The sequence below is a fragment of the Ovis canadensis genome, chromosome 8, assembly GCF_042477335.2.
Source record: "Ovis canadensis isolate MfBH-ARS-UI-01 breed Bighorn chromosome 8, ARS-UI_OviCan_v2, whole genome shotgun sequence".
Lineage (NCBI taxonomy): Eukaryota > Metazoa > Chordata > Mammalia > Artiodactyla > Bovidae > Ovis > Ovis canadensis.
In genome coordinates, this window is record NC_091252.1 from 82,694,191 (window position 1) to 82,721,276 (window position 27,086).

Sequence of the window (27,086 nt, forward strand, 5' to 3'; positions counted from 1 at the left end):
AGGAATATGATTGCATTCCATGATTTTATCCTTAAAGTAATATGACTTGATCTCTAAACCTACTGATAGACCAGCATGGATTTTTCCTCTGTATCTAGCTCATTCTTCTCAATCCATCATCATTTTTCAGTCTGGGTTTATGTGTGGATCAAATGTACACGTTGACTGCTTTCTGGCACTCTGAAAATTCTGTTTTTTCAGCCTTTAGAGATATAGTTGTTTGGTAATCATTTTCTTTTTCTGAATCTTCTTTAATATCACAGCATTGTTATGTAAATGCATTTATTGGTGAAATCCATATTTAATGCATTTTGCTTTTCTATAGGAGTAAATTGGACAAAATTTATTTTTACTTTTATATTATTGAGTGGTTAAAATTTTTAAAGCATCAGTTCAGATCAGTCACTCAGTCATGTCCAACTCTGCGACCGCATGGACTGTAGCATGCCAGACTTTCCTGTCCATCACCAACTCCTGGAGCTTACTCAAAGTCGTGTCCATTGAGTTGGTGATAACATCCAACCATCTCATCCTCTATCGTCCCCTTCTCCCACCTTCAATCTTTCCCAGCATCAGGGTCTTTTCCAATGAGTCAGTTCTTCACATCAAGTGGCAAAGTATTGAAGCTTCAGCTTCTGCATCAGTCCTTCCAGTGCATATTCAGGACTGATTTCCTTTAGAATTGACTGGTTGGATCTCCTTGCAGTCCAAGGGACTCTCAAGAGTCTTCTCCAACACCACAGTTCAAAAACATCAATTCTTCGGTGTTCAGCTTTCTTTATAGTCCAACTCTCACACCCATACATGACTACTGGAAAAGCCATAGCTTTGACTAGACGGATCTTTGTTGGCAAAGTAATGTCTCTGCTTTTTAATACGCTATCTAGGTTGGTCACTTTTAAAGCATATGAGCCTTAAAAATGGCATAGAAAGAAAACAGAGTTAAAATTACTGAATGATTTCATGAAGACTATGATTAAAAGTATTATATTTATAGAGAAGTCAACTAGGGTATAAAGAGAAGTCAGTTAGGATCATGACTGAAAGTGTGTGGAAAATGTCAGAGATTAAATACAAAAGTTGGGGGCAAAAGGCAGACTGTAGTAGATTCAAGATAGGGAGGGTAGTCAGAAAGACAATTCCATTTGTTAAAAGAACCAGGCTTTATACTGTTTGACTTTAGGTCTACTAGAACCATTATTGAATGGTTTAATAGTTGCTGAGGAGAATGTCTGCATAATCAAAAATGCATTCAACCAGAGATAAAGCAGATTTTTTAACATCACAATCACTCATGATATAGAACTATAGAAGAGTACAGCTTTTTAAATCTTCTTTATATGCTTACGTAAATTTGAGATTGTGTTCTATGCCAGTGGTTCTCAAACAGGGAAGATTTTGCTCCTCAGAACTCTTGGCAATGTCTGGAGACAATATTTGTCACAACAGGAAGGAGCGCTACTGACATCTAGTGTGAAAAGTGAAAGGCGCTCAGTCATGTCCGACTCTTTGCAACCCCATGGCCTGTACAGTCCATGGAATTCTCCAGGCCAAAATACTAGAGTGGGTAGCCTTTCCCTTCTCCAGGGGATCTTCCCAACCCAAGAATCGAACCAGGATCTCCTGCATTGCAGGTGGATTCTTGACCAGCTGAGCTACCAGGGAAGCCTGGACATAGAGACCAGGGTTGATGCAGAACATCCTGCGGTGCACAGGACAGTGCCACACAACAGATTTAGCCAGCTCAGGATGCCAGCAGTGCCGAGGATGAAAACTGACCTGACCTTAGAATATAAGCATTGAGGTTAAGCAGCTACTTTCTTAGAAAGGTCTTAGGTTTCTTCCCTCTTTCTCTCCCCCTTCCCCTCACTCTCTCCCTGCCCTCCCTACCTCCTCCCCTTTCCTTTCTATCCCATGTGTATACTTCCTTTCTGCTGCCATCTGGCATATGTTTAGATAGAATGAAACTTGGCAATAAAAGAATTCTACCTTTCCCTTTTGTTACTTACTCTGTAGTACTTTAAACTTAAATTTGTAAAATTTACATTAATGTCACTTCTTCTAATTTTCATGTATATTTCTGTTTTTTGTTTAATTTTTATAAGCATACAAAGTAGTTTGTCTTTGAGGTTTGTTTTGGTAACAGGTTCAAGATTTTTGTCTAAAATCCACATATTCACTAGTGACTTCTAAATCACAGGCAATCTGAATTTTATATATATATATTATTATTTTTTACCATTTTAATAGTTTTCAGGTAAATGCAGTTAATGTTAACTGCACATCGTTTTAGTCCACAATCGCAAAAACCAATTTTAAAAGTCAAGATATAGCTAAATTGATGTGAAAATAACTGATACTTAGATTTTGTTTGTTTTTTGTACAAATTATTTTTGTACTTAGTTTGGTTTTTTTTTTTTTCTTTTCCCCATTGAAGTATAGTTGATTTTTACAATGTTATATTTCTGCTCTACAGCAAAATGATTCAGTTATATATATATTCTTTTTTAAATATTCTTTTCCAATATTCTTTATCATCGTATATTGAACATCGTTCCCTGTGCTATACAGTAGGACCTTGTTGTTTATTCATTCTGTATATAATAGCTTACATCCTCTAACCCCAGCCTCACATTCCATCCCTCTCTGTACATAATTGTCTTTTGAAGAAACTTTTTAAAAGTAACTGTTTGATTTTGTTTTCAAGTATTTTAAATGTGCTTTTTTCAGGGTATTAGTCGAATCAGACAAATTGTTTTGAAACTGCCAGACCTCTAAACATTATTTTTAAATTTAAAATACATTTGTACAAATTATGGAGCTTTTCATAAAAATAAGTTCTACCCTTTGTCTTTAAAAAGTAAACAAATTAATATATTAAAAACATTAAAATGATAACTTGCATATAACCATTATAAACATTAAACATAATGCCCACTCAGCCCTCATTTTGTATTTTTAAAATCTAACATATGTCATCATTTCTTGATTTGATTTCTAATTTTTTACTAGTTGAGGCTTTTTCAACATGTTTGACTATTTAAAGTTATTTTTGCCTAAGAATGTTTTTGTTTCATACTAAGTAAAATAAGAATTCCATGACTTCTGTGTGTCTTCATCCCTTATATCTAAAATGTGCCCAAATATACCTATCTGAAATTATCCCTGAATGCCTGTTCCTGCTCTTGAAAATCTGAGTGTGAGTATATAAGTGTGAAAGTCACTCAGTCGTGTCCAACTCTTTTCGACCCCATGGACTATATAAGTCCATGGATATCTCCAGGTCAGAACTCTGGAGTGGGTAGCCATTCCCTTCTCCAGAGTATCTTCCCAACCCAGGGATTGAACCCAGGTCTCCAGCATTGCAGGCAGACTTTTTACCAACTGAACCACGAGGGCAGCCCTGAGAATCTAAGGTGCGCATAAGTATGCCAGAGGGACAGTGGATACTTCCTTGAAGCTTATTTAATTCATACAGGGAGAAAATAGCACACTCAGACTCTGCAGGCTATGCTTGTATCAACAGAGGCTGTCTCTGGTGGAGATGAAATGCTACTCAGTGTTTATTTTTGTCTTTTGAGGTGGATGGCTGTAGCCGATCAGTGGGTGTTTCCCGGAGGAAAATTAGAACTTCTGCTTCAGCCAGTGTGTAGTTCTGAGTATATTAACTTGCAGACTTTGCACAGGCAGTTGTGACTGCAACTCAGTTCATTTTAAGAGTACTCTTGGTGATTCACATTTACTCCAAAACTTTGAAAACATCGTGACCCTTTTCTTACCTGGACTGAGTCTAGCAAATATGACAGCAAAAGGTCTGGTGTTGTGGTATTCTTCATGGAAGTACCAACTAAATGATCCAAAGGGTTCTCTGAGTTTAGTGTCAGGAGGTTAAACATAGAATAGACTTCCAGCTGTCCTTCTTTATACATTTACTCCAAGGCAGAAGCCTCAAGAATCATTAGAATACCCAGGCTTTGTGTATGTTTTACAAGAACAGTTACTGGAGAGTCTGCAATCAAAATGTCCCCACCTTAAAGTAAAAGTAGATTTTTTTAATAGTAAAAGTAGTCACACAGATAGCTCATATTTTATAAAAATTTTATCTTCCAAATTCACTTGACGTTTACAAGTAATAAAGGCATTAGCTTAGTAACTTTATTCCTTAGAAGTCTCACATTTATAGACAAACCCCTCCTTCCCTCCCTCTAACATGCTTATAACAAGTTTAACCAATATAAGTTTTGTGGGAACTCACTCAATATAAGTGAGTATAACTGTTTTGCTGAATAGTTCACTTGAAGACCCCTACCATCCTGTCAAAGTTACCACATCTTCTAAGACTGGCTCTTCATCCTGACATCTTTTTCTTTTTCAAAACTTAGAATCACTGTCTTCTTTTTCTCCCCTCCTCCGCCTCTAATCAGTCTGCAGCTCATTTATTAATTCAATAAATACTGAATACCTCATCTGCTGGAGTATTAAAAGTAATGCAAGGTATCCACCTTAATGGAGTTTATGAACCTTTTTAAGACTTAGTTCATGGGTTTCAAATCTGTCTTATTATTTTGCATCACACGAATCACAGGAAGTTCCTCATGAGTCTTCTTATTCTACGTCATCTTGTAAAGTTCTACAGTTAATCTTCCCAAAATATTTCTCCTAAACCCTTCGCTGTCTTTTAACTTTAATAATGAAATTGTATGCCTTTTGCATAATTTGGCCATTGAAAAAATTCTCTCATAGGCACTCACAGTATCCTTATACTGTGATTAAGTAAAATATTCCCACTTTCAAACAGGAAGACGTTAAGTGGCAGAACCAAGACTCACACTCTAGCACTTCAGAGCCCTGAGTTCTTTCTACCAACATCAGACCTTTGCAGCTAGACCTCACAGACCTCCAAAGTCTGGCCCTGGCCTATCTCGCTATAGTGACTTTTTTTTTTTAATTCTTACTATTACTACATATACCTTCTACTGTGACCAAACATATACACTTGTTAATCTTTGTTTATGGCTTTCCTACGTCTTTATCTTGTTAGTATATTTTTTTGCAAAGGCAATTTTTTGACACTATCCAGCAGTTTTGGTGGAGAAGGCAATGGCAACTGACTCCAGTTCTCTTGCCTGGCCAATCCCATGGAAAGAGGAGCCTGGTAGGCTACAGTCCATGGGGTCGCGAAGAGTTGTACACGAATGAGTGACTTCCCTTTCACTTTTCACTTTCATGCATTGGAGAAGGAAATGGCAACCCCCTCCAATGTTCTTGCCTGGAGAATCCCAGGGACGGGGGAGCCTGCTGGGCTGTCTTCTATGGGGTCACACAGAGTCGGACACGACTGAAGTGACTTAGCAGCAGCAGCAGTTTTGGGGGGAAGAGTCTATGCTATCAAGGGGCTTCCCTGATAGCTCAGTTGATAAAGAATCCTCCTGCAATGCAGGAGACCCCGGTTCGATTCCTGGGTCGGGAAGATCCGCTGGAGAAGGGAAAGGCTACCCACTCCAGTATTCTTGGGCTTCCCTTGTGGCTCAGCTGGTAAAGAATTTGCCTGTAATGCAGGAGACCTGGGTTCGATCCCTGGACTGGGAGGATTTCCTGGAGATGGGAAAGTCTACCCACTCCAGTGTTCTGGCCTGGAGACGCAAAGAGTCGGACACAACTGAGCGAATTTCACTTCACTTGACTTCTATGCTATCAAAAATACTACCAACTCAAAGTCAAAATAGATTTTTTAGTAGTAAAAGTGGTTATGCAAACAAAAATAAATTGCTCACATTTTTTATACATTTTCCCTAATCCCTTATGTTTTAGGCCAGTTTTCATCTACTTATACTCCACCTTTATCAAAGTTTAAGTCTACTCTTCTGTCTTGGGTTTTTTCTGCAACTTGATTTTTTTTCCTCTCAAGACCTAGAGTGCAGCTTCTCTTTGTTCTTCTCTCCGTCCTTCCCTGGTCTTCTTTCATTCCTCTCTACCCACTTCCTCCTCTCCCCTTTCACTTCTCCCTCCTCAATTTATATGTGGAACTTACCTATGATTTGTTGCATCTCCAACTAGATTAAATGATTCTAGAAGACAGGATTCTGATTTTTGCATATATAAAGTTATTTTCATATATTTTCATTATATATTTTCATATATAAAGTTATTTTTGTATAGTTATTGGTGGATGACTTTATAATTACATAGGCTAATAAGATAATTGAAGATGTGTTAAAAGGCAACACGTTTTCCTTTCTTCCAGAGTTAAAAGTTCTCCACTTAAACAGTCTCCAGGTTATCAGACAGAATTAGTTATACAGTTGGTGTGGGTGAGTGGAGAACCACCACAACAAATAACCAGTCTGGCAGTTAATTCTTCCTATGGATTGTAAGTATATTTATGTATTTCTGTGTCTCTTCATTGTATTCCATGCATTTTATATTTTTAAAAAGAGAATGGGTGATCCTTATTATATCACTTAAAATGTTGTATAAGCTTCAATGTCAGATCAAATTCAGTGTTTATTTGGAACATACTTCTGTTCTGAATGTTCCAAATAAACACTGAATTTGATCTGACATTGAAGCTTATACAACATTTTAAGAACATACTTCTGTTCTGAATGGCTTCCCTGGTGGCTCAGATGGTAAAGCATCTGCCTGCAATGTGGGAGACCTGGGTTCAGTCCCTGGGTTGGGAAGATCACCTGGAAAAGGAAATGGCAACCCACTCCAGTACTCTTGCCCGGAAAATTCCATGGACTGAGGAGCCTGGTAGACTACAGTCCATGGGGTCACAAAGAGTCGGACACGACTGAGTGACTTCACTTTCACTTTCACTTTCTGTTCTGAATAATTTACTCTGGATGTGCTTGTTACTACTTCCTTATCTAAAGTTAAATATCTCACAGATCAGTGAATCTGTCCTCACCTTGATGTACTCTGAGAAATAATTTCCATGTTTGGGAACGCATGTAAGAATTAAGGATTTTAAAATTAAAAAAATAAAAAACTAAAAAAGAAATAATTTCCATATTAATGTTTGGTATAATAAAAGTCTAACATCAACCCAAAAGACTATGTTCTAAATTGATTCTGTAAATGTTGAACCATAGCTGCATAATTTATTCTTTCTCCTTCCATAGTTAACTTGTAAAAACTGTAAAGACATAGTAATAGCTTAGTAAAGTATTCATCTGTACTTCAGGTGTGTTTTTACTTATCAATTCATGCCTTCAAGTGTATGGTGTTCATAGTACATACTTTTTATTATAATAGGATAAAGTCATAAAGTATTTACTTTTGTTTTAAGAATCAACACTGTCAGGCTTCCTGGTGCCTCAATGGTATAGAGTCCACCTACCAATGCAGGAGACACAGGTTCAGTCCCTAGTCTGGGAAGATCCCGCCTCCCAGAGTAATTTATACCCGCACACCACGACTACTGAGCCTGTGCTCTAGAACCCAGGAGCCTCGGCTGCCGAGCCACGGACCTCAGCTACCGAAGCCTGCATGCCCTAAAGCCTGTGCTCTGCAACAGGAGAAGCCGTTGCAGTGAGAAGCCCACACACTGTAACTAGACAGTAACCCCCGCTCACCTCAACTAGATCAAAGACCATGCCGCAACAAAGAACCCAGTGTAACCAAAAATCAATCAATCAATAAAATTATTTTTTTTAAAAATCAACATTGTGATAAAAGAGAAACCACATGCCAACTGTTTGGTCCAGAGCTGTTTATCTTGTGTAGGTCACTGTCTCCTTCCTTGATTCTAGCCCTAGGAACTCATTCCTCTTCCTTCTTCCTTCTAATAGCTACTACCACCTACCCTATTTCTTGCATTTGTACACGTAACTAAGACTGGCTACAGTCTTCTCTAATGTCTTTTATTTGCTGTCCCACAATGTGAAAGCACAGATGTTTCTTTTTTTTTAATATTTTGCTATACACAGCCATAAGAGAAACAAACCAGAAATAAGCAATAGAATGTTTCAGAGGAAGTTGCAAATCAGTTGCTCACAGTCCTGACTGGGTTCACAACTATATTTTGTTTAGGCTTTTTTGTGTATTTTCAAAATTTGAACTAGTTGCCAAGACTTTTCAATGTGAAAATCCACATTTAGAGCTCTAATTGAAAAGTTCGATTATCTAGCCCATGTCTCATTCCTGGTCAGCCACAGTTAGCAGGAGCTGAGGTGAAGCTTCCCCTGTTTAGATGAGTTGTTCCCTCTTCAGGTCCCTACAGTCCTTAGTTGGCGTGTTTTACTTACTTACATAGCCCCTCTATGCATGTTCGTTTTCGACACCTGGCTTACGGGATCTTAAATGAAGAAAGTTCCTTCATTTATAGTCGTTTTTATTCATAGTTTGTTTGTACTTCCCGACTCACGATTGAGAAAGTATTTGGAATACTCCAAAGGGAGGCCTCCGAGATTTACGCTTTCTATGTTTTACCCTTGACTGTAGAAATTACCAAAACTTTTCCAAATGTGTAATGCCCTATTCCCCAGTAGAAACGAATGTCTTCCCCTGAGGAATTCAAAATAGTCAGAAAAATGGATGTCATATTGTTTAGTGTGGGGGTTTATGTCTTTGGTTAAATTTCAACTCCCACATCAGATTTTTTATGTTGATTTGTACGCATTGATACAGAAGATCTGCACAGCTCCATCAGAAGGCATATGTAACCCATATTTGCATGTCTGTAATAGTGTTTTATTTCAAAAGGAGTTTTCTTAAAGACCCATCATGCTTTTTTAGCCCTGTAGACTACATTTTCTTCCAACTATTTAATTGTGCTAAAATGTTTGTTCTTTTCCTATTCCTAGGGTAGTTTTTGGCAATTGTAATGGCATTGCGATGGTTGACTACCTCCAGAAAGCAGTACTCCTCAACCTGGGCACTATTGAATTGTATGGCTCCAATGATCCTTATCGGAGAGAACCCCGATCTCCTCGTAAATCTCGACAACCTTCAGGAGGTAAAAAGAAAGAAATCCTGAGCTTTAGGATTTCCATAAATGCCAAGTTACTTCTGTGAATATAAGTACTTCCGTTAGGTAAATAGCTTATCTGATTGTGTCTGTTTGTATAAACTGTCAAAAAAAATAGTAAAAGGTATCAACCTCCTTTTTTGTTTTCTATTGTTATTAGTTTATGCATTTGTTTTTAATATTCTAAGATTTTATTTAACATTGGGAAGGAACCACAGTTTCAGACTTCTTTAGCTAAATTACTATGATGGGAAAATTTATCATTACAGAACAAAAGTTAATTTCATAGTTCTGTCCCTTTTACTGTTTAATAGTGTGAGACCAGCAGTTTATTGTTTTGAGTATCAAAGGAATAATTTCCCACATGAAAAAAAAAATGTAGATGCAAAAGTGAATTTGAACTCTGTGAGATACAGCATTCTCAGACAGATTCAGTGCAAGCCCAGATCCATTAAGAATTCTCTCTATAGCATTCTTTTGTGTTTGCTAGATAATTAATCTTATTTTGAATGTTTCAATACTAATGCCTCATGGAACACATATATAGTTAGCTGTTTATACCAGTACTCCTCACCTTTTTTTTTTTTTCCCAAACCTTATGGCAGACACAGAAAATGACATTGGATCTCTGGCATGTAGACATATGTTAATGGGGCCTCCAGTGGTGGTGACTGATCTCTGAGCTCCATACTCCCTAGGACCTGCCCAGGGGGACCAGGGATTCAAGAGAACTCCATCTGTGGCAGATGTAACCTAACCTGTTTGCAAAATGCCACTGGGAAGCCCTGATCTACATCTCCTAACTCAGACTCTCTGAATTAAAATTCTTTCTGACATTCATTTCTCAGTTGCTTTCTAAACATTTTTGCTGATACTAAATACCTCTCATAATTCACGACAGAAGAAAAGAAAAAGGTGATGGATTATAGATCTTACTGTCACTTTGGCAATAGTTGAATATTTTTTTCTGTTTTTGTCTATGTGATCATTTTGTCATGTGTTATCTTCAGAAATTGTTGTCCCAACCATACCATTCTAGTATCTTTGTCTCCTTTTTTTTCTTTTGCTTTTCGTTGCTTCACTGAGGCATGCTGATTGTGACTTCTTGCATGTGCGGCGTTTCTAGCTTATATTCTGAATCTGTGAAAAAACTCCGTTCTTCTTTTTTAAGTAAGTTATTCATTCCACGTCAGTAAAGTCATGACAGTGTATTTTGTCTGTAAAACTATTTTTTTCTCATTTATTTTTTAAAAAGCTTATTAAAGCATTCTATATCTAAAATAATATACTCATTATTTAAATTCATCTCATAATATATAAATGAAAACAGCTACTGAAATATTTGTGTTCCAATCCAGTTTCTTTATAAAGCAAAGAAATTAATATATAGTGTCAGAAAGTTAAACATTGTCTTGATAGAAAAGGAGTGGTAAAAGTTTCATTACTCATGAAATTAATTTCTTTTCTTGTTAGTACCTCATCATAACTTACATAAAATTACTAGAAATTAAATACCTAAATTCATCCAAGGTTAAAGACCAATTCCACCATGTGATTTTAATTTTTTTTCTTGCATTCCATTGTATCCTATTTTATTCTTTAATAAGCATTATCATATTATTCATATTATTATATGCTTCAGTTTGTATTGAAGAGTTACACATTTAGGTATAAATGTGTAAGCAGGAGAACTTAAGCAGGAGAACTACTTAAATTTTTATCAGTTTAAGATGTTATTGTTATGCTCACTTGAACAATATTAAGGAGAAAGAAAAAGTTAAAAATTAAGAGAAAATTATTTTAAAACATACTTTAACATTTCAAGAATATTTATGTCTTGCTTCTAAAATATATTTATATTTTAAATAAAATAAAATATAGAATAATTGTTACTAAAATTCTTTGATTACATTGATGCAAAAAAGATTTTTTGCTAAAGTGTATGTTTTAGCATATATTCTTGAAGTGAAGCCCAAATACCATGAAGTTGTTCTGTCTTTTATAATAGATCAGTATGAATGGAGAAACTTTTTTTTGCTACTACTTGGTGCTAGTAGGTTTTCATAAAGAATATGATGGCACTCATGAAATTATTTTGTGAGACAAAACATTGTCATTTAAGTGTTTTGTAGTTGTCTTAAAATACAGTTGAACTATTGAGTAAAATATCTACAGTATTTTCATAATAAAAATTATGAAACTGTCACAGGGTACAAGTAGTGGTGAAGTAGTTCAGCTACATATATGTATCTGCTGATTATCGTAATTCTGTTGGGTTGTTGACCAGAAAGTTCAACTGGGTTTTTCTATATCATCTTACCAGGTAGTGCAGTAGTAAAGAATCCGCCTGCCAATGCAGGCGGCAAAAAGACGTGGGTTCCGTTCCTGGGTCGGGAAGATCCCCTGGAGTAGGAAATAGCAACCTACTCCAATGTCTTTGCCTGGAAAATTACATGGACAGAGAAGCCTGGCAGGGTACAGTCCATTCATGTCTCAAAGAGTCAGACACCCCCACACACACACATACCATCTTACGGAAAAGCCCAAACAAACTTTTCAGCCAGCACAGTATTAAAACAGACCAAATACTCTACCCTCATGTAGCTCACATTATACTGGAAAAGACAGAGTTTGAAAAGATAAGTGGTATATATTAAGTTACATAGTAGTGCCAAAGGAGAAAATAATTAAATGAGGGGGATTTGAAATAGTGACAAGGGTGTTACATTCTAAATAGAGCATCTTGAGCGAAGATTTAAAGGAGACAGCTGTTCTTCATGAGGGTGTCTGTAGAGAGAACATTTCAGGTAGAGAATAGCAAGTACAGTGGCTCAGAAGCAGTGTAACTAGTGAGTTCAAGGTTACAGTGAAGGATCAGTGTGGCTGATGAGAGTCAGGGAGATGGTGAAGTAGGTAGGAGAGGAAATAAAGTCAGAGAGGTAATGGGATACCCATAGTCACATAATGAATACCACAGTCACGTACCATAGGATCATATACATCAACCAGTCTTCTTGGACTTTACTTTAGCTTTTACCCTGAGTCAGATGGAAAGCATGGAAGGGATTTTTAGCTTATTCCAGAATTTAATAACTAAATTATTCCTATCACACTTGAATTTAGTTTCCTAAATGATTCCTCCTAGGCTGTTTTAAGACGGAAAATTAACATCTCTTACTACATTTTTATAGAGTTTAGTTGTCGTTCAGTCGCTAAGTTATATCCAACTCTTTGTGACCCCATGGACTGTAGCACACAAGGCTCTTCTGTCCTCCACTGTCTCCCAGAGTTTGCTCAAACAGTTGACAAAATGCCAAAGGCTCAAAATTTCAAAATTGATTATTTTTATTCAGTACCAAGCTCATTGTAATACTGGAACATATTGTTGCTATTTATTTACTTAGTTGAGGAATATGAGATCACATGGTGTTTGTCGTTCTCTGCCTGATTTACTTCACTTAGCATAATGTCCTCAAGGTCCATCCACTTGTCACAAATGGCAAAATTTCATTCATTTTTATGGCTGAATAATATTCCATTGTATATTTATAACTCTTTTTCATCTATGCATCTACCAATAGACACTTGAATTGTTTCCATATATCTCTACTGTTTAAAGACCTGCTATCTTAAGGCTTTATCAAGGAAAAGTTTATTTATGTATATAGATATTATGTCAGAGATTAATACATGCATACCTATAATTAATCTATGATCTTAGAAAGACTAGTTTTTCTGTTTTTCTAGAATCATTAGTTTGATGAAAGTTAAAAAGAAAAAAAAAAACTGTCATTCAAAAGCTCCCTATTCAGTGAAGACAGTAAGACACAGTTCAAAATAGAAGACACTCCTTATAAACTCAATTCAGTACTCGTGTGTGCTAAGTTGCTTCAGACATGTCTGATTCTTTGTGACCCTATGGACTGTAGCCCACCAGGCTCCTCCATCTGTGGAATTCTCCAGGCAAGAGTACTGGAGTGGATTGCCATGCCCTCCTCCAGGGGAGCTTCCCGAGCTTGAACCTGTGCCCTTATGTCTCCTACATTGTCAGGCGGGTTCCTTACCGCTAGCGCCACCTGGGAAGCCCAGTCCAGTACTCAGCATTCTCTAAATGTTTCTGTGAGAGCTCTCTCAGGGACTGTAAAGATTGTGACGTTATGTCTTTTACCAGAGGAGTAGAAAGGCAGATACTGGTCATAACGTGCACATATGTTGATTTCACACCTGATAACTTCTGAGGCCTAGACATGCAGCTTTTGTCCATTGCCCAGCTATCCCAAGCTCCCTGGCTATGAGTGTCCTAGATGGCATCTTCCAGTAGAAGGCTGTTCATCTACATTGGAAATCTGTTGACTGGTATAGTCACCTTCATTAATTATCTTACTAGATTTCCTGGATAACTCGCTGCTTCACTTTGTATTTCTGTATTGTGGAGATGGCTTCTGTTCTTAATGCTTATGAACCAGCCTCTTCCAGCTTCAGAGTTTTCTGCAGCTTCCATACCACTCTCAGTCTTCATAAAATTAAAGAGAGTTAGGGCCTTGCTCTGGATTGGGTTTTGGGTTAAAGGGATGTTGTGACTGATGGAATCTTCTATCCAGACCACTGAAGCTTTCTGCCTGTCAGAGCAAGGCCATTTCACTCGATCATTCATGTGTTCATTGGAGTAGCACTTTGAACTTCCTTCAAGAACTTTTCCTTTACTGTCACAACTTGGATAACTGTTTGGCTTAAGAGGCCTAGGTTCTAGCCTTCCTGAGTTTTTGACATGCCTTCCTCACCAAGCTTAATTATTTCTGGTTTTGGATTTAAAGAGAACAGAGAGTGACTGACTGACTCATCCTTTCACCTGAACCCTTAGAGGCCATTGTAGGGTTATTAACTGATGTACTCTCAATTTTGTGTCTCAGGGAATAGGGAAGCCTGAGGAGAAAGAGAGAGAAAGATGGGAAGGGCAGGTCAATGGAGCAGTCAGAACACAGATGTTTCTTAGCTAAGTTTGCTATCTTATGTGAGTGTGGTGTGTGGTGCCCCAAAACAATTAAAAATAGTAACATTAAAGATTGTGATCACAGATCATCATAGAAAATGTAATATTTCAAACTCTTTTGTGATTGTTATGAGAATTAACCAAGATATGACATAGAAACATGAAGTGACAAATACTGTTAAAAAAAAATGGTGTCTGTAGGCCATCTCCATGCAAGGTGCCCACAACCTTCCATTTGTTTTTCAAAAAAAGCAATTTCAGAAAAATGCAATAAAACACGGTATGATTGTATTTTAAATGTTGCAAATTTGGTGGTACAAAATATTTTCTTAATTATTTGTCAGTAATATTTAAGGGAGTATATTTGAAATATACTTAGCAGAAACAACTTTGAGACATGAGTTGGGAGTCCCTATAATGTAAAAAAAAAAAAAAATCACCAAAAAAGTCACCAAATAAATTTTTCCCTCAAGAGAAATTTAATAAGCAGTATATCATATGCCCTCAAATTGCTGACTTTGAACAAAATCCTATGTTATGTCTAATGTCCTTGAAGAACAGCAGATTGAAAATTGTTACTGATTTAACTGGTGACTTCTGTATTAGTTTTAATATCAGAATGCTGCTATATTCCTATCTCAAAGCTATTGAACATCATAGTCTGATAACCTGTTTAGTTTTTAAAACTGGACTGTCATTAGAAATGTACTGTAAATAGGAGGTACAACTGCACTTACATAAACTTGTGTGTGGTGTGACTTGGTCTGGGTTTTGTTTTTCAGCAGGTCTGTGCGACATTAGTGAAGGGGCAGTAGTCCCAGAAGATCGCTGCAAATCTCCAACTTCCGGTAATTTGCTTTTTATTTTATTAGTAGTTGTAGTGCTACAAAAAATATAATGTGCAAAATTTTTATAGATAAACATTTAAAATACACCTACATGGAGCTTTTGTGTTACCTATTTATTCTTAAAATTATAACTATATTCTTTGCATTCTAATTAAGTTAAAAGAAATGCATTAGATAAAAATCTACAAGTGTTACCTGTTGAGAGTAATGCAGGAGTTTATTTAGCTTTCTAATATTTACACTTTTGGGGAGAAAATAGATCTTATTTCTTACCATTGGATCAGAGGTTTAGTTACCTGCAGTCTTGTCTTTGCTCTTGGTAGTCCTAGAGTCAGCTGGTAAAATAGTGCTCTAATCCTTGAATAATGTCTATTTAAATGTTATGAGAGATTTTTAACACTTATTGTCTAATGGTGACTGTGGACAGTTAGAATAATTGTAGACTAGTTATATTTGGTTTTGATTTAATCAAAGTAATATATAATTTTATAGCTATATTAAAGCATTTGTCCTTTGTTATCCATATATTGGCCTTATGTAACCTATGTATATGTTACTATTTCAGAGGAACATTACTTTTAATTCTCCTTAATTAAAATTGAGGATCCTGAATTTATCGGGTTTTTTTTTTTAGTGGATTGAAAATTTGCTAAAATGTAATAGTTTAACTTCATAATTTTAATAAACGTGTTTGAAGGCTGGGACTTTTCATCAGCTTTCTCGTGGAAAGATTGTTCTTAGCTTAAAGTAACACTGTTCATGGACATATTTTGATCCTCCATGCGCAGTTCTGCTATATCATAAATTATTAAAGAATAAGAAAAACTAAAGTGCATTTTACTTCCTCATATTTCAGTTGACCATTTTATTAGCTGTAGGACCATAAAAGCTTATGTGAGGTTTTCTTTTTAAAACTGCATTTTCCTGATATTGCTCAAGCTAATCATTTCTTCTCTTAAAATATATACACCTTCTGGTTTTCTTATTATTTAAGTTTCACATTTAAGTTCAGTCATAACACTAATAAAATAGATGCAACTATAATATATAATATTAGGGCTGAACATTGGTAGCATAACACTGAACAAATAATGTGGAGCAGTATGTACTTCCCGTCTCACAGGATGAAAGCTATTTCTCAATATAATTTTGAATTATAATATCTCTCTTAATTATTGCTGTTTTTCCTCCAACTATATACAGTACTATTCCGATCTTCTCACCTTACCTCAAGGCCATGTGAATGCAGTTATCAATATGTTAAGTCTATAAACCAAACTGGAAAACATGGACATGTGATATATTGTCTTTTAATATATTAAATGACCATCAAATGTGTTTTAACAAGATTCAGCCAAAGTACATTAATACTCCTTTTAATCCTAAGGCATACTTTCAGTAGGTATGTATAAATAACAATTTGAAATAACCCAACAAGAGGTAATTGTAGATAAACATGATCAGTTCAGTCTGTTCAGTTGCTTAGTCATGTCCGAGTGTTTGCGACCTCATGAACAGTAGCATGCCAGACTTCCCTGTCCATCACCAACTCCCAGAGTTCACCCAAACTCATGTCCATCGAGTAGGTGATGCCATCCTGCCATCTCATCCTCTCTCGTCCCCTTCTCCTCCTGCCCCCAATCCCTCCCAGCATCAGGGAGGGTCTTTTCCAATGAGTCAGCTCTTCACATGAGGTGGCCAAAGTACTGGAGTTTCAGCTTCAGCATCTGTCCTTCCAGTGAACACCCAGGACTGATCTCCTTTAGGATGGACTGGTTGGATCTCCTTGCAGTCCAAGGGACTCTCAAGAGTCTTCACCACCACAGTTCAAAAGCATCAATTCTTCGATGCTCAGCTTTCTTCACAGTCCAAATCTCACATCCATACGTGACCACTGGAAAAACCATAACCTTGAATAAACGGACCTTTGTTGTCAAAGTAATGTCTCTGCTTTTGAATATGCTATATAAGTTGATCATAACTTTCCTTCCAAGGAGTAAGTGTCTTTTAATTTCATGGCTGCAGTCACCATCTGCAGTGAATTTGGAGCCCCCAAAATAAAGTCTGACACTGTTTACACTGTTTCCCCATCTATTTCCCATGAAGTGATGGGACCAGATGCCATGGATCTTAGTTTTCTGAATGTTGAACTTTAAGCCAATTTTTTCACTCTCTTTCACTTTCATCAAGAGGCTTTTTAGTTCCTCTTCACTTTCTGCCATAAGGATGTTGTCATCTGCATATCTGAGGTTACTGATATTTCTCCCGGCAATCTTGATTCCAACTTGTGCTTCTTCCAGGCCAGCGTTTCTCATGATGTATCTGCACATAAGTTAAATAAGCAGGGTGACAATATACAGACTTAATGTACTCCTTTTCCTATTTGAAACCAGTCTGTTGTTCCATGTCCAGTTCTAACTGTTGCTTCCTGACCTGCATACAGATTTCTCAAGAGGCAGGTCAGGTGGTCTGGTATTCCCATCTCTTTCAGAATTTTCCGCAGTTTATTGTGATCCCCACAAAGGCTTTGACATAGTCACTAAAGCAGAAATATATGTTTTTCTGAAACTCTCTTGCTTTTTCGATGATCCAGCGGATGTTGGCAATTTGATCTCTGGTTCCTCTGCCTTTTCTAAAACCAGCTTGAACATCTGGAAGTTCACGGTTCACGTATTGCTGAAGCCTGGCTTGGAGAATTTTGAGCATTACTTTACTAGCGTGTGAGATGAGTGCAATTGTGCAGTTCAGTTCAGTCCCTCAGTTGTGTCCAACTCTTTGCGACCCCATGAATTGTAGCACTCCAGGCCTCCCTGTCCATCACCAACTCCCGGAGTTCACCCAGACTCACGTCCATCAAGTTGGTGATGCCATCCAACCATCTTATCCTCTGGCGTCCCCTTCTCCTCCTGCCCCCAATCCCTCCCAGCATCAGAGTCTTTTCCAGTGAGTCAGCTCTTCACATGAGGTGGCCAAATATTGGAGTTTCAGCTTTAGCATCAGTCCTTCCAAAGTACACCCAGGACTGATCTCCTTTAGGATGGACTGGTTGGATCTCCTTGCAGTCCAAGGGACTCTCAAGAGTCTTTTCCAACACTGCAGTTCAGAAGCATCAATTCTTCGATGCTCAACTTTCTTCACAGTCCAACTCTCACATCCATACTTGACCACTGGAAAAAGCATAGCCTTGGCTAGACGGACCTTTATTGGCAAAGTAATGTCTCTGCTTTTGAATATGCTATCTAGGTTGGTCATAACTTTCCTTCCAGGGAGTAAGCATCTTTTAATTTCATGGCTGCAATCACCATCTGCAGTGATTTTGGAGCCCAAAAAAATAAAGCCTGACACTGTTTCCAGTGTTTCCCCATCTATTTCCCATGAAGTGATGGGACCAGATGCCATGATCTTAGTTTAGTTTGAGCATTCTTTGGCATTGCCTTTCTTTGGGATTGGAATGAAAACTGACCTTTTCCAGTCCTGTGGCCACTGCTGAGTTTTCCAAACTTGCTGGCATATTGAGTGCAGCACTTTCACAGCATCATCTTTCAGGATTTGAAATAGCTCAACTGGAATTCCATCACCTCCACTAGCTTTGTTCGTAGTGATGCTTTCTACGACCTACTTGACTTCACATTCCAGGATGTCTGGCTTTAGGTGAGTGATCGTACCATCATTATTATCTTGGTCGTGAAGATCTTTTTTGTACAGTTCTTCTGTGTATTCTTGCCACCTCTTCTTAATATCTTCTGCTTCTGTTAGGTCCAGACCATTTCTGTCCTTTATCGAGCCCATCTTTGCATGAAATGTTCCCTTGGTATCTCTGATTTTCTTGAAGAGATCTCTAGTCCTTCCCGTTCTGTTGTTTTCCTCTATTTCTTTGCACTGATCGCTGAGGAAGGCTTTCTTATCTCTCCTTGCTGTTCTTTGGAACTCTGCATTCAGATGTTTGTATCTTTCCTTTTCTCCTTTGCTTTTCACTTCTCTTCTTTTCACAGCTATTTGTAAGGCCCCCTCATCCAGCCATTTTGCTTTTTTGCATTTATTTTCCATGGGGAAGGTCTTGATCCCTGTTTCCTATACAATGTCAGGAACCTCCGGCCATAGTTCATCAGGCACTCTATCTATCAGATCTAGTCCCTTAAATCGATTTCTCACTTCCACTGTGTAATCATAAGGGATTTAATTTAGGTCATACTGAATGATCTAGTGGTTTTCCCTGCTTTCTTCAGTTTCAGTCTGAATTTGGCAATAAGAAGTTCATGATCTGAGCCACAGTCAGCTCCCAGTCTTGTTTTTGCTGACTGTATAGAGCTTCTCCATCTTTGGCTGCAAATAATATAATCAGTCTGATTCTGGCGTTGACCATCTGGTGATGTCCATGTGTAGAGTATTTTCTTGTGTTGTTGGAAGAGATAAACATGTAAGTATACTTCAATATAAGTAAATATAAAAAGTGCGTAGTGGTAAAAATTCCAGATTCTCTCTTTTGTACCAGAGCAACTTAAACATCATTCAGCATTTTCAAATATACTGTGCTCTTTGGTTCACAGGAAAAGAGGATATAGTTGTAACATGCAGAAATTTATGACACCAGGCATTTTTCAGGTGTTTGAAATGCAAAGTAAAAATTGTGACCTCAGAAATTATTGATAAATCACAGATTCTCATCTTTAGACACAAACTTTTATTTAGTTTAGTCCCTGATTATGCTCTGAAGAGTTTTTGAAGACTCGTATCCATTCATGCATACCAGGAAAGACCACTTTTACAAAAGCAAACCAAACTAGTAGGCAATAATTGTACCTAAAACATGTTTTATATACCAGGAGATAGTTAGTCATGCATGAATACTAAGAACTATCATAGAAATCAGAATAAACCTCTGGAAATAGTTACTAGAAAACAATGTTTGTATTTTTGGAAGAAGAAGAAATGCATAAAAAGTGAGTTGGAAGTTCAACAGAATCATAAATACTAAGAAGAGTACCTCTGTTATAGAAAATGAAAGGGCATCATCTGCCCTTTATCACAACCAATATGTTCATTTGAGATAATACATATAAGAGAGGAGAAACTTTTTGAAAAGCATTTAAATCCCATAACCAAAATTTGTGATCTGAATAATTTAGCAACTAATATCAAATCTCTATTCAAAACTCATCCTGAGAAAATCCAAATTACAAGTATCATTTTCCCTTTCCATTTATTTTTAAATAAACCAACAATAACTCTGAAATAGAAAATTCTTGCCATCCTGAATTAACATAGAAAATTATTTCTGCCATCTCTGTTTGATCTTTATTTCAGAGAACTCAGATTGCTTCACTGAGCACTTTAGTAATGTTGGGATATTTTTAGTACTGTATCCAAAATTTATGTGTATGTGTGTATATGTATGTATGTATTTGTATATGTACATTTCAAATTGAAGAAAACACAAGGCCACATATCATGAGATGGTGACCTCAGGAGTTTCCATGTACCCTAGAGAAAAAAAAATTTTTAAGCTATATGTATTTTCTGTGCTTGTTTAATCATAGTAATTTGTAAAATATATTCAAGTAGAAAATGCTAAAAACATTTTTGGAACTTTTTCATAAGCTATCATGGAAGTTTTGACAACTAGTAGTAGGCATTTTCACTTAGGGGAAAAAAGATCTTCTTTTACTTATGTTTATGGCTTATGTTGCCTACTTTTATGTTGGAGTTACTGAACATTTTTATAATTTTATATTCATGTTTAGATATGCTATCTTGCTATTATTCTGATATAAAATATATAGAATAAAATAAGTATTAATTTTTGTACATTCATGTGGTTATATAGTGTCAGAGATGAATAGTATTTTAAATTATATATAACATCTTCTCATAACTATTATCTTCTTTAATGAATTATATTTATATGAGAAAGGAGGGTACTTATTTATATTCTTGAAAATGTTGCTGAGCTCAGTGTTTCCTGTGTGATATTTTTGTATATAGCATTTATGAGGCTCTCTAAATGCTATTTAGCAAAAATAAGGTAGTTTTAGAAGAGTAATTTTTATGAGACTATTTTAGAAGTAATTGGCTCCTGCCAATGTTGACAGGTTTTACTTGTTCTGAGAAGAGACTTCAAGGATATTTTCCACCTGGCCAAAAAAAGAAAGTATGATTTTGTGGGGAAAGGTCAAATTTTGACCTTATTTATTAAGGCTCAGTACTTTCATTGGGATAAAAAAGAAATCAGCACAGAAAAATCGATTTACTTCCAGTTATATTCTAGACATTTACTTCTAGCAGAAAAGGTTTATTCATTCAGCAAATGTTTACCTAGAGATTCCTACATGCTAAGAGCTCCACTGAGTCCTGAAGGGATGAAATGATCAATCAGATAGGGGTCCCAGCTTCTCATTTCAGTTCAGTGGGAAAGGTCAAGTGTGTGTAAACTCAAAATATAAGATGTTAAGTGATTAACATCATAAGAAAAATAACAAGTAAACTTTTACAGGAATTCAAAGGAGGGGAAGTGATTTATAAGCTGGAGAAATTTTGAAAATTTTAGTGTCTATCATTTGAAATGTGTTGTAAAGAATAGATAGTTTGTAGAATTTCCTTTATAAAAAGATTTGTTAGAAGTTAAAGAAATACAATGAAAATTTAGAAACATTTTTAAGAAAAAAGGACAAAATCTCAATTATAAAAATATTAGATAAGCTTATTGAAAGTCACAGTTGAAATAAAATATCTTATACCTCATTAAAATAAATATTTGAACATACCTAAAATTGTAAGTATTATCCTCAGTATTTTAAAGACCTGTATGATAATAGTACAATTTATATAAAATTTTAAAGTTTGTATCTAGAAAGCTAACTCTAAAGTAGCCTCATCAGGATAGTGCTTGTACAGGATTCTATGTGCCACTAGATAAACCTTATTCAGTTAACTAATATCAAGAATTTTTACATTTTCTTTCACAAACAGTTAGCTCCTTATATTTTATTTATCTATTCTCCAACTTACAATATATATGAAGATTTTGCCAAATACTTGTATCTTATGGAAAAATTATTATAGGTTAGAGTTAATATATATACTAGAGATTGGTCTACCCTGAAAGATAATGTATTACTAATTGCTATTGCTACTGTAATATTATATAAATTTTTATTAACTATATATGCAATATTTTCTTGTGGCCAGTAGTGTGGGAACTTATCCTAGGGGTTACCAAATTACTCTGTTTGTACTTTTCCCTGTGACAACTCAGTGTTTGTGACTGACTGTATGCCTGTTCCTTCCATTGTCTTCATCTGTGTAGGTTCTTCATCACCCCACAATTCAGATGATGAACAAAAAATGAATAATTTTATAGAAAAGGGTATAGTATCTTTAAAGTATTTTCTTTTAATTACATTTAATTCATTTAGTTTACTTTGAATAGATTTTGACATTTTATATCAAAATATTATTTTCAGTGAGGATCAAAAGCAGAAAGTTTTCCAAGATGGTAGCCAGTGATATAGGTAGGAAATAGACATTTCTATTTTGTTCCTAATCCTTGCTATATGCAATGCTAACGCAGCATCAGAAAATTATCTAATGCATTGCGTTTTGTATATATTAATTTGTTATTCCTATGCTAAATGATAATCTCTTGGGCTGTGTTTCTTCTAAACTCATTGGGACAATAATTATCAAAAATCAGTTAAATTGGGGGTGCAGTTCTTCCTCTGACTTAACTGTGTGAATTGCTCTATTAATTTTTATTTTTGCTTATTTTAAAATAAAGCAGGGTTCAATTTATGACACAAGTAGTACAATTTTTTACTCCAAGGTTGTGAATTTTTTTAATGTATTTGTATTTTTCCTGCCTTTACTCTATCCTCCTCACATTATTAAGACTCCAGATTTCAAGGAAATGGTTTAGAAAAGATTGACATTTAGGCTATTATCTGTACTACCCTTGAGTTAAATAGGAATTTTCTAGGACTCTTGCCCCCCAAGTAAAAATGAGTGGTACTTTGAAATTAATAACTCACTCCAAGATTTTCAAAATTTCAAGTTTGGGGATAAAAGACATAGTTAAATTTAGGGATATAATCCAAATAGGATTTTTTAGTCATAAAAGTTTGAATTTTGTCTGAAGATTTTTAAAAGCCAGAGAAACACCATTTTACTGAAAGAGAATACATTTAATCTTTGATTTAAATCCAAATTTTTAATTATATTATTAATATATTATTTATTTCCCCCCAAACTCCCTCCATAGATTCACTGAATTATATTAAATTAGATGAATTTCTAGGTAGCTGGAATAGATTTACTTTTTTTCAACTCAAAGTTTAATATGTAGTAAAATTAAATTTCAAAAACTCTTAGAAATAGCACCATATTGTCTGTATATTGTAAATTGAACCCTGTTTAGTCATATTAACATTGGCTGACTCTTAGCACCTCTGGTCATTTTTTGAATAAGGCGATTTATTCTTGGGCTCTTCATTTATGGAGAATCAATTATTCACTTCTTTGTATTTGTGGTACCTTAGTGAATCATCTGGTAATATTTAAATCACTTTCATTAGCTATGAGCACTGTTACATAATTCTTTTTCAACAAATTTCCTTTTTAGTATATACTATCTTAATAGTACTTTAGAGGTTCTTTTACCTTCATATAATTTGAAAAATTTGAAGGAACTTTGTATGTACAATTTATCAAAGAACTTGCAGAGTTTAATTACTTAAGAATTTTGCCTTGTGTGAAAGTTACTTTGTATATAATTAAAATTTTTGAATAATTTATCTGTTTGATTTTTGATCCTAGGGTTATATTGTTTTGTTAAATATATTGACTCAATTTTCATTATTTTCTGTGTAATGAATATATAACATTGAATATCTATCTGAGTGTGATTATTTGATTGACTTCAATTAATTTCTTAGAATTGAGAATATTATTGGAAGGATAGTTCTTTGGTAGCATAAAAAATAAAAAAAGCAAGAATGTTATCAGGTTTTTTTGTCATGCCGGTTTCTATAGCTATATTTTTGGGGAGACATGTTAACTTTCTTCAACTTTTCAAACTTATGTTAGTTTTTCACTTCCAGAAACCACAGTTGCAGCTGTGGTTTATATATGTCTGTATTTGTTTTCAGTTGGAATCTTGTAGTATCTTCTATTGACATGTAATTGACTTAAACTATTAGATTAGTTTCAGATAAACAGTGTTGAATACAAGATTCAACATTTTTATACATTACCCACCATACAGAGTTATTACAGTATTTGTGAGTATGTTCCCTGTGCTATACATTACATCCTTGTGGCTTACTTTGTAACTGATATTTTTATTATTCCAACATATATCCCAGGTGATATAGAAGGAAAAACGTACTTCTCCATTTCTTCATTTCCTTTTTTAATCCACTCAGTAACCTCAGTTAGCTCCTCATTTTTATTTCCCTGTTTTCTGTATGACAGCACTGTCAAAGGGTATACAGAGTAGCTATTGGTGACACAGCTAACACATGTCAGAGCCATGATTTACACTGAGGTTGTCCAACTCCACTGTTTGTCCTCTTCAACACTGTACTGTATTACCTCTTAAGAAAATTTACTGAAGCCTGTAAGGATTCAAAGACAAATCTGTCGTATGGCTTATAACTAGATCATCTGGTTATGACTCTGTTCTATCTACATGGTAACCTGGAAAAATAAAAAGATGGTTCATATCAAACTCTGTCTAAGCTCTAGCTCGTGGGTGCCATCATGGTACCCATCACCCAACTATAGTATACAGTGCCTGGAAGTCTACCTTTCTCAAAGAGCAGACTCAAGTGAAAGTAACAGGAGTCAACAGTAGAGTTCCCTGACCTGTCTATCAGAAGCCTGGCTTCATTGTTTCCTAACTGACAGTTAATTCAGGTAAATGACACTGACAGTGAGGTCATTGTTCATGCTTAAGAATAACAGCCTAGAAAGACATAACTGTAGTATTGTGAATTAACAGTAAAAATATAGAAGAGTGTACTGTATAATGCAACTGTAGCATCCCTGTGCATATAGGGATTTGTTTTGCCTGTTCATACTTTATGATTAATTTTTGTTACTAAAAATCTTAATGGCCAGAATTTTAAAAATCAATAACTTTCCCATAGTTAGCAATTTCTGTAAATCATTTTGAAAATAATATTGGTTATCAATTTTTTATTCATTATTTATATTTTATAAAATTTCAGAAATATATAAAGCTTTTTGTTATTCTGTTTATATAAAAATAGTCCTAAAATATGTATCTTTGTTAAAGTATTAAACAAATTTTTCATGATGTACTTGTGAATAAAATATGGTCCAGATGTTAGCATTCTTTGGTAGATTTTGATTAAACTTCTCTAAAGATTATTCTCTCTCATTATGAGTACTTTATTCAGAAAGTAGATACCTAGCTCTATTCTGTAGTCTCTTATCTTGCCCATGTCCCGTTTTATTACTAATATCCGTATAGAAGGAATGAAAGTGTAAGGAGGAAGTAATATTGGAGATTAAAGAATAAAGAGGGAGGGGGGGTCATGTTTGGGAACGCGTGTAAGAATTAAAGATTTTAAAATTAAAAAAATAAAAAAATAAAAATAAAATAAATAGAAAGAGAAAAAAAAAAAAAGAATAAAGAGTCAGGAAATAAGGTCACTTAATTAGTGCTGTGCCAAAACAAGCAGGAGTAATAGTGCTATGTAATGAGCACCCCTAAGTTCTACATATTACACTAGGCGTTTGTCATATGGTATTTATTAATTATAAGAAAGATAACACCTGCAGAGCCCTTTTTAATTTCTCAAATTTCTGAATTAGCTATTACTTTGGGAATGATTGGTTTTCTTGCTTAGCAAAAACTGAAGTAAGTTTTGAAGTCAATTTAAATGAGAATAATGCCTAGTTGCTGTTTTCATGAGTTCTCCCATACATGTGTACTTGCTTAGTTGCTCAGTCATGTCACTCCTTGCAACCCCATGAACTGTAGCCCCAGGCTCCTCGTCTATGCATGGGATTCTCCAGGCAAGAACACTGCAGTGGGTGGCCATGTCCACCTCCAGGGGATCTTCCCAACCCAGGATCAAACCCACGTCTCTTGCGTCTCCTGCGCTGGTAGATGGATTCTTTACCACTCTGCCACCACATGTGTCCCAGTTACTCCTTTTTTATATTTAAGTGTTCTAACAGACTTAGATCTGTTCTGAATCATATTTTAAATCACTGACTCATTAAATCCTGCATTTTAAAGCAACTCAGCCCTTTTATTTTTCAAGAAAAGAATTTGAGCCTCAAAGAAGTCAAATGCATATCCAAAGTAATAGCATATGGTAATGACTTAGTCAAGGTCAGAATCCCAGTTTCTTGATCCTATACTACAGCATGTATCTGCTTTCATAATATGTGGCCTCGTCTTGTACTCTCTTCCCAATTCATTTATGTTTACAGTTTGAAAAACAATTTCTCAGAGGTTTGTTTGGAATTTTCTATATGAATTTGAAAAGATATGTATGTAATTAAGGTTTGTTTTTTGTTTACAATTTTAATTTGATTTTTTTATTTTGTTCTAAGAATTTTAAGTTTTTAAATTATTCTAATTTATTATAAAACAAAGTAGCACTGATATTTCTAGTTTATATCCCCCAATATTCATCCCAAAATACGGCTGCTGCATCTATAGAAGTTCATCTTTATATTTAATCCTCAATATGGCCATTGAAAGAACAGAAGCTTGTCTTGAAAGAGAAGATGAGTCAAGTATTCATTAAACCCCTTTTACAGGTAACTTGAATATTTTCTACTTTGAAAATAGATTATTATGTAATATTAATACTTACCCTTACTTGGTCAAGAACTAAATTTCACAGACAGGTACTTTAAAACCACTGTATAAGTCAGAGTTCCTCTAAATGAATTTCTTTTTCTTTTTCAGGATGACTAAAGTCTGAGGATTTTGGCATATCACGTGTTCAAACTCTAATTCTGTTTCTGACTGTATTTTCTGTCAAATTGCATAATAAAATATGCTCAGCAAAGTCTGTGTCTTATATACCAGTACTTACTGTATATGCGTCTCTACAGAATCATCTTTTTCTAACATTCAAAGGCTATACAGTGATCTTTCTAGAAATAACTTGCTGTTTGCTTCCTAACAAAGAAAATTAGTCCAAACTAAAGTTACATTACTGAAATATTTTTTGTCAACTATTGTTTGACCAGAACTATCAATATTAATGTGGCGATCTATTTTATGTCATTACTT

At 35.3% G+C, this 27,086-nt stretch overlaps 1 protein-coding gene across 6 annotated transcripts in view; it reads left to right on the plus strand.

Annotated features, from left to right (window-relative positions):
- The window catches only part of STXBP5 (syntaxin binding protein 5), a 206,972-nt gene that overhangs the window by 146,500 nt on the left and 33,386 nt on the right, over positions 1-27,086 (plus strand). For 2 of the 6 annotated variants that reach the window (XM_069598647.1, XM_069598645.1), the window contains 3 exons: positions 6,245-6,370; positions 8,811-8,962; positions 14,747-14,812. In XM_069598647.1, the coding sequence (XP_069454748.1) occupies positions 6,245-6,370; positions 8,811-8,962; positions 14,747-14,812 (344 nt within the window). Of the gene's footprint in view, positions 1-6,244; positions 6,371-8,810; positions 8,963-14,746; positions 14,813-22,115; positions 22,176-22,272; positions 22,321-27,086 lie in introns of all 6 variants that reach the window. The other 4 variants (XM_069598648.1, XM_069598646.1, XM_069598643.1 and 1 more) reach the window with 3 other exon arrangements.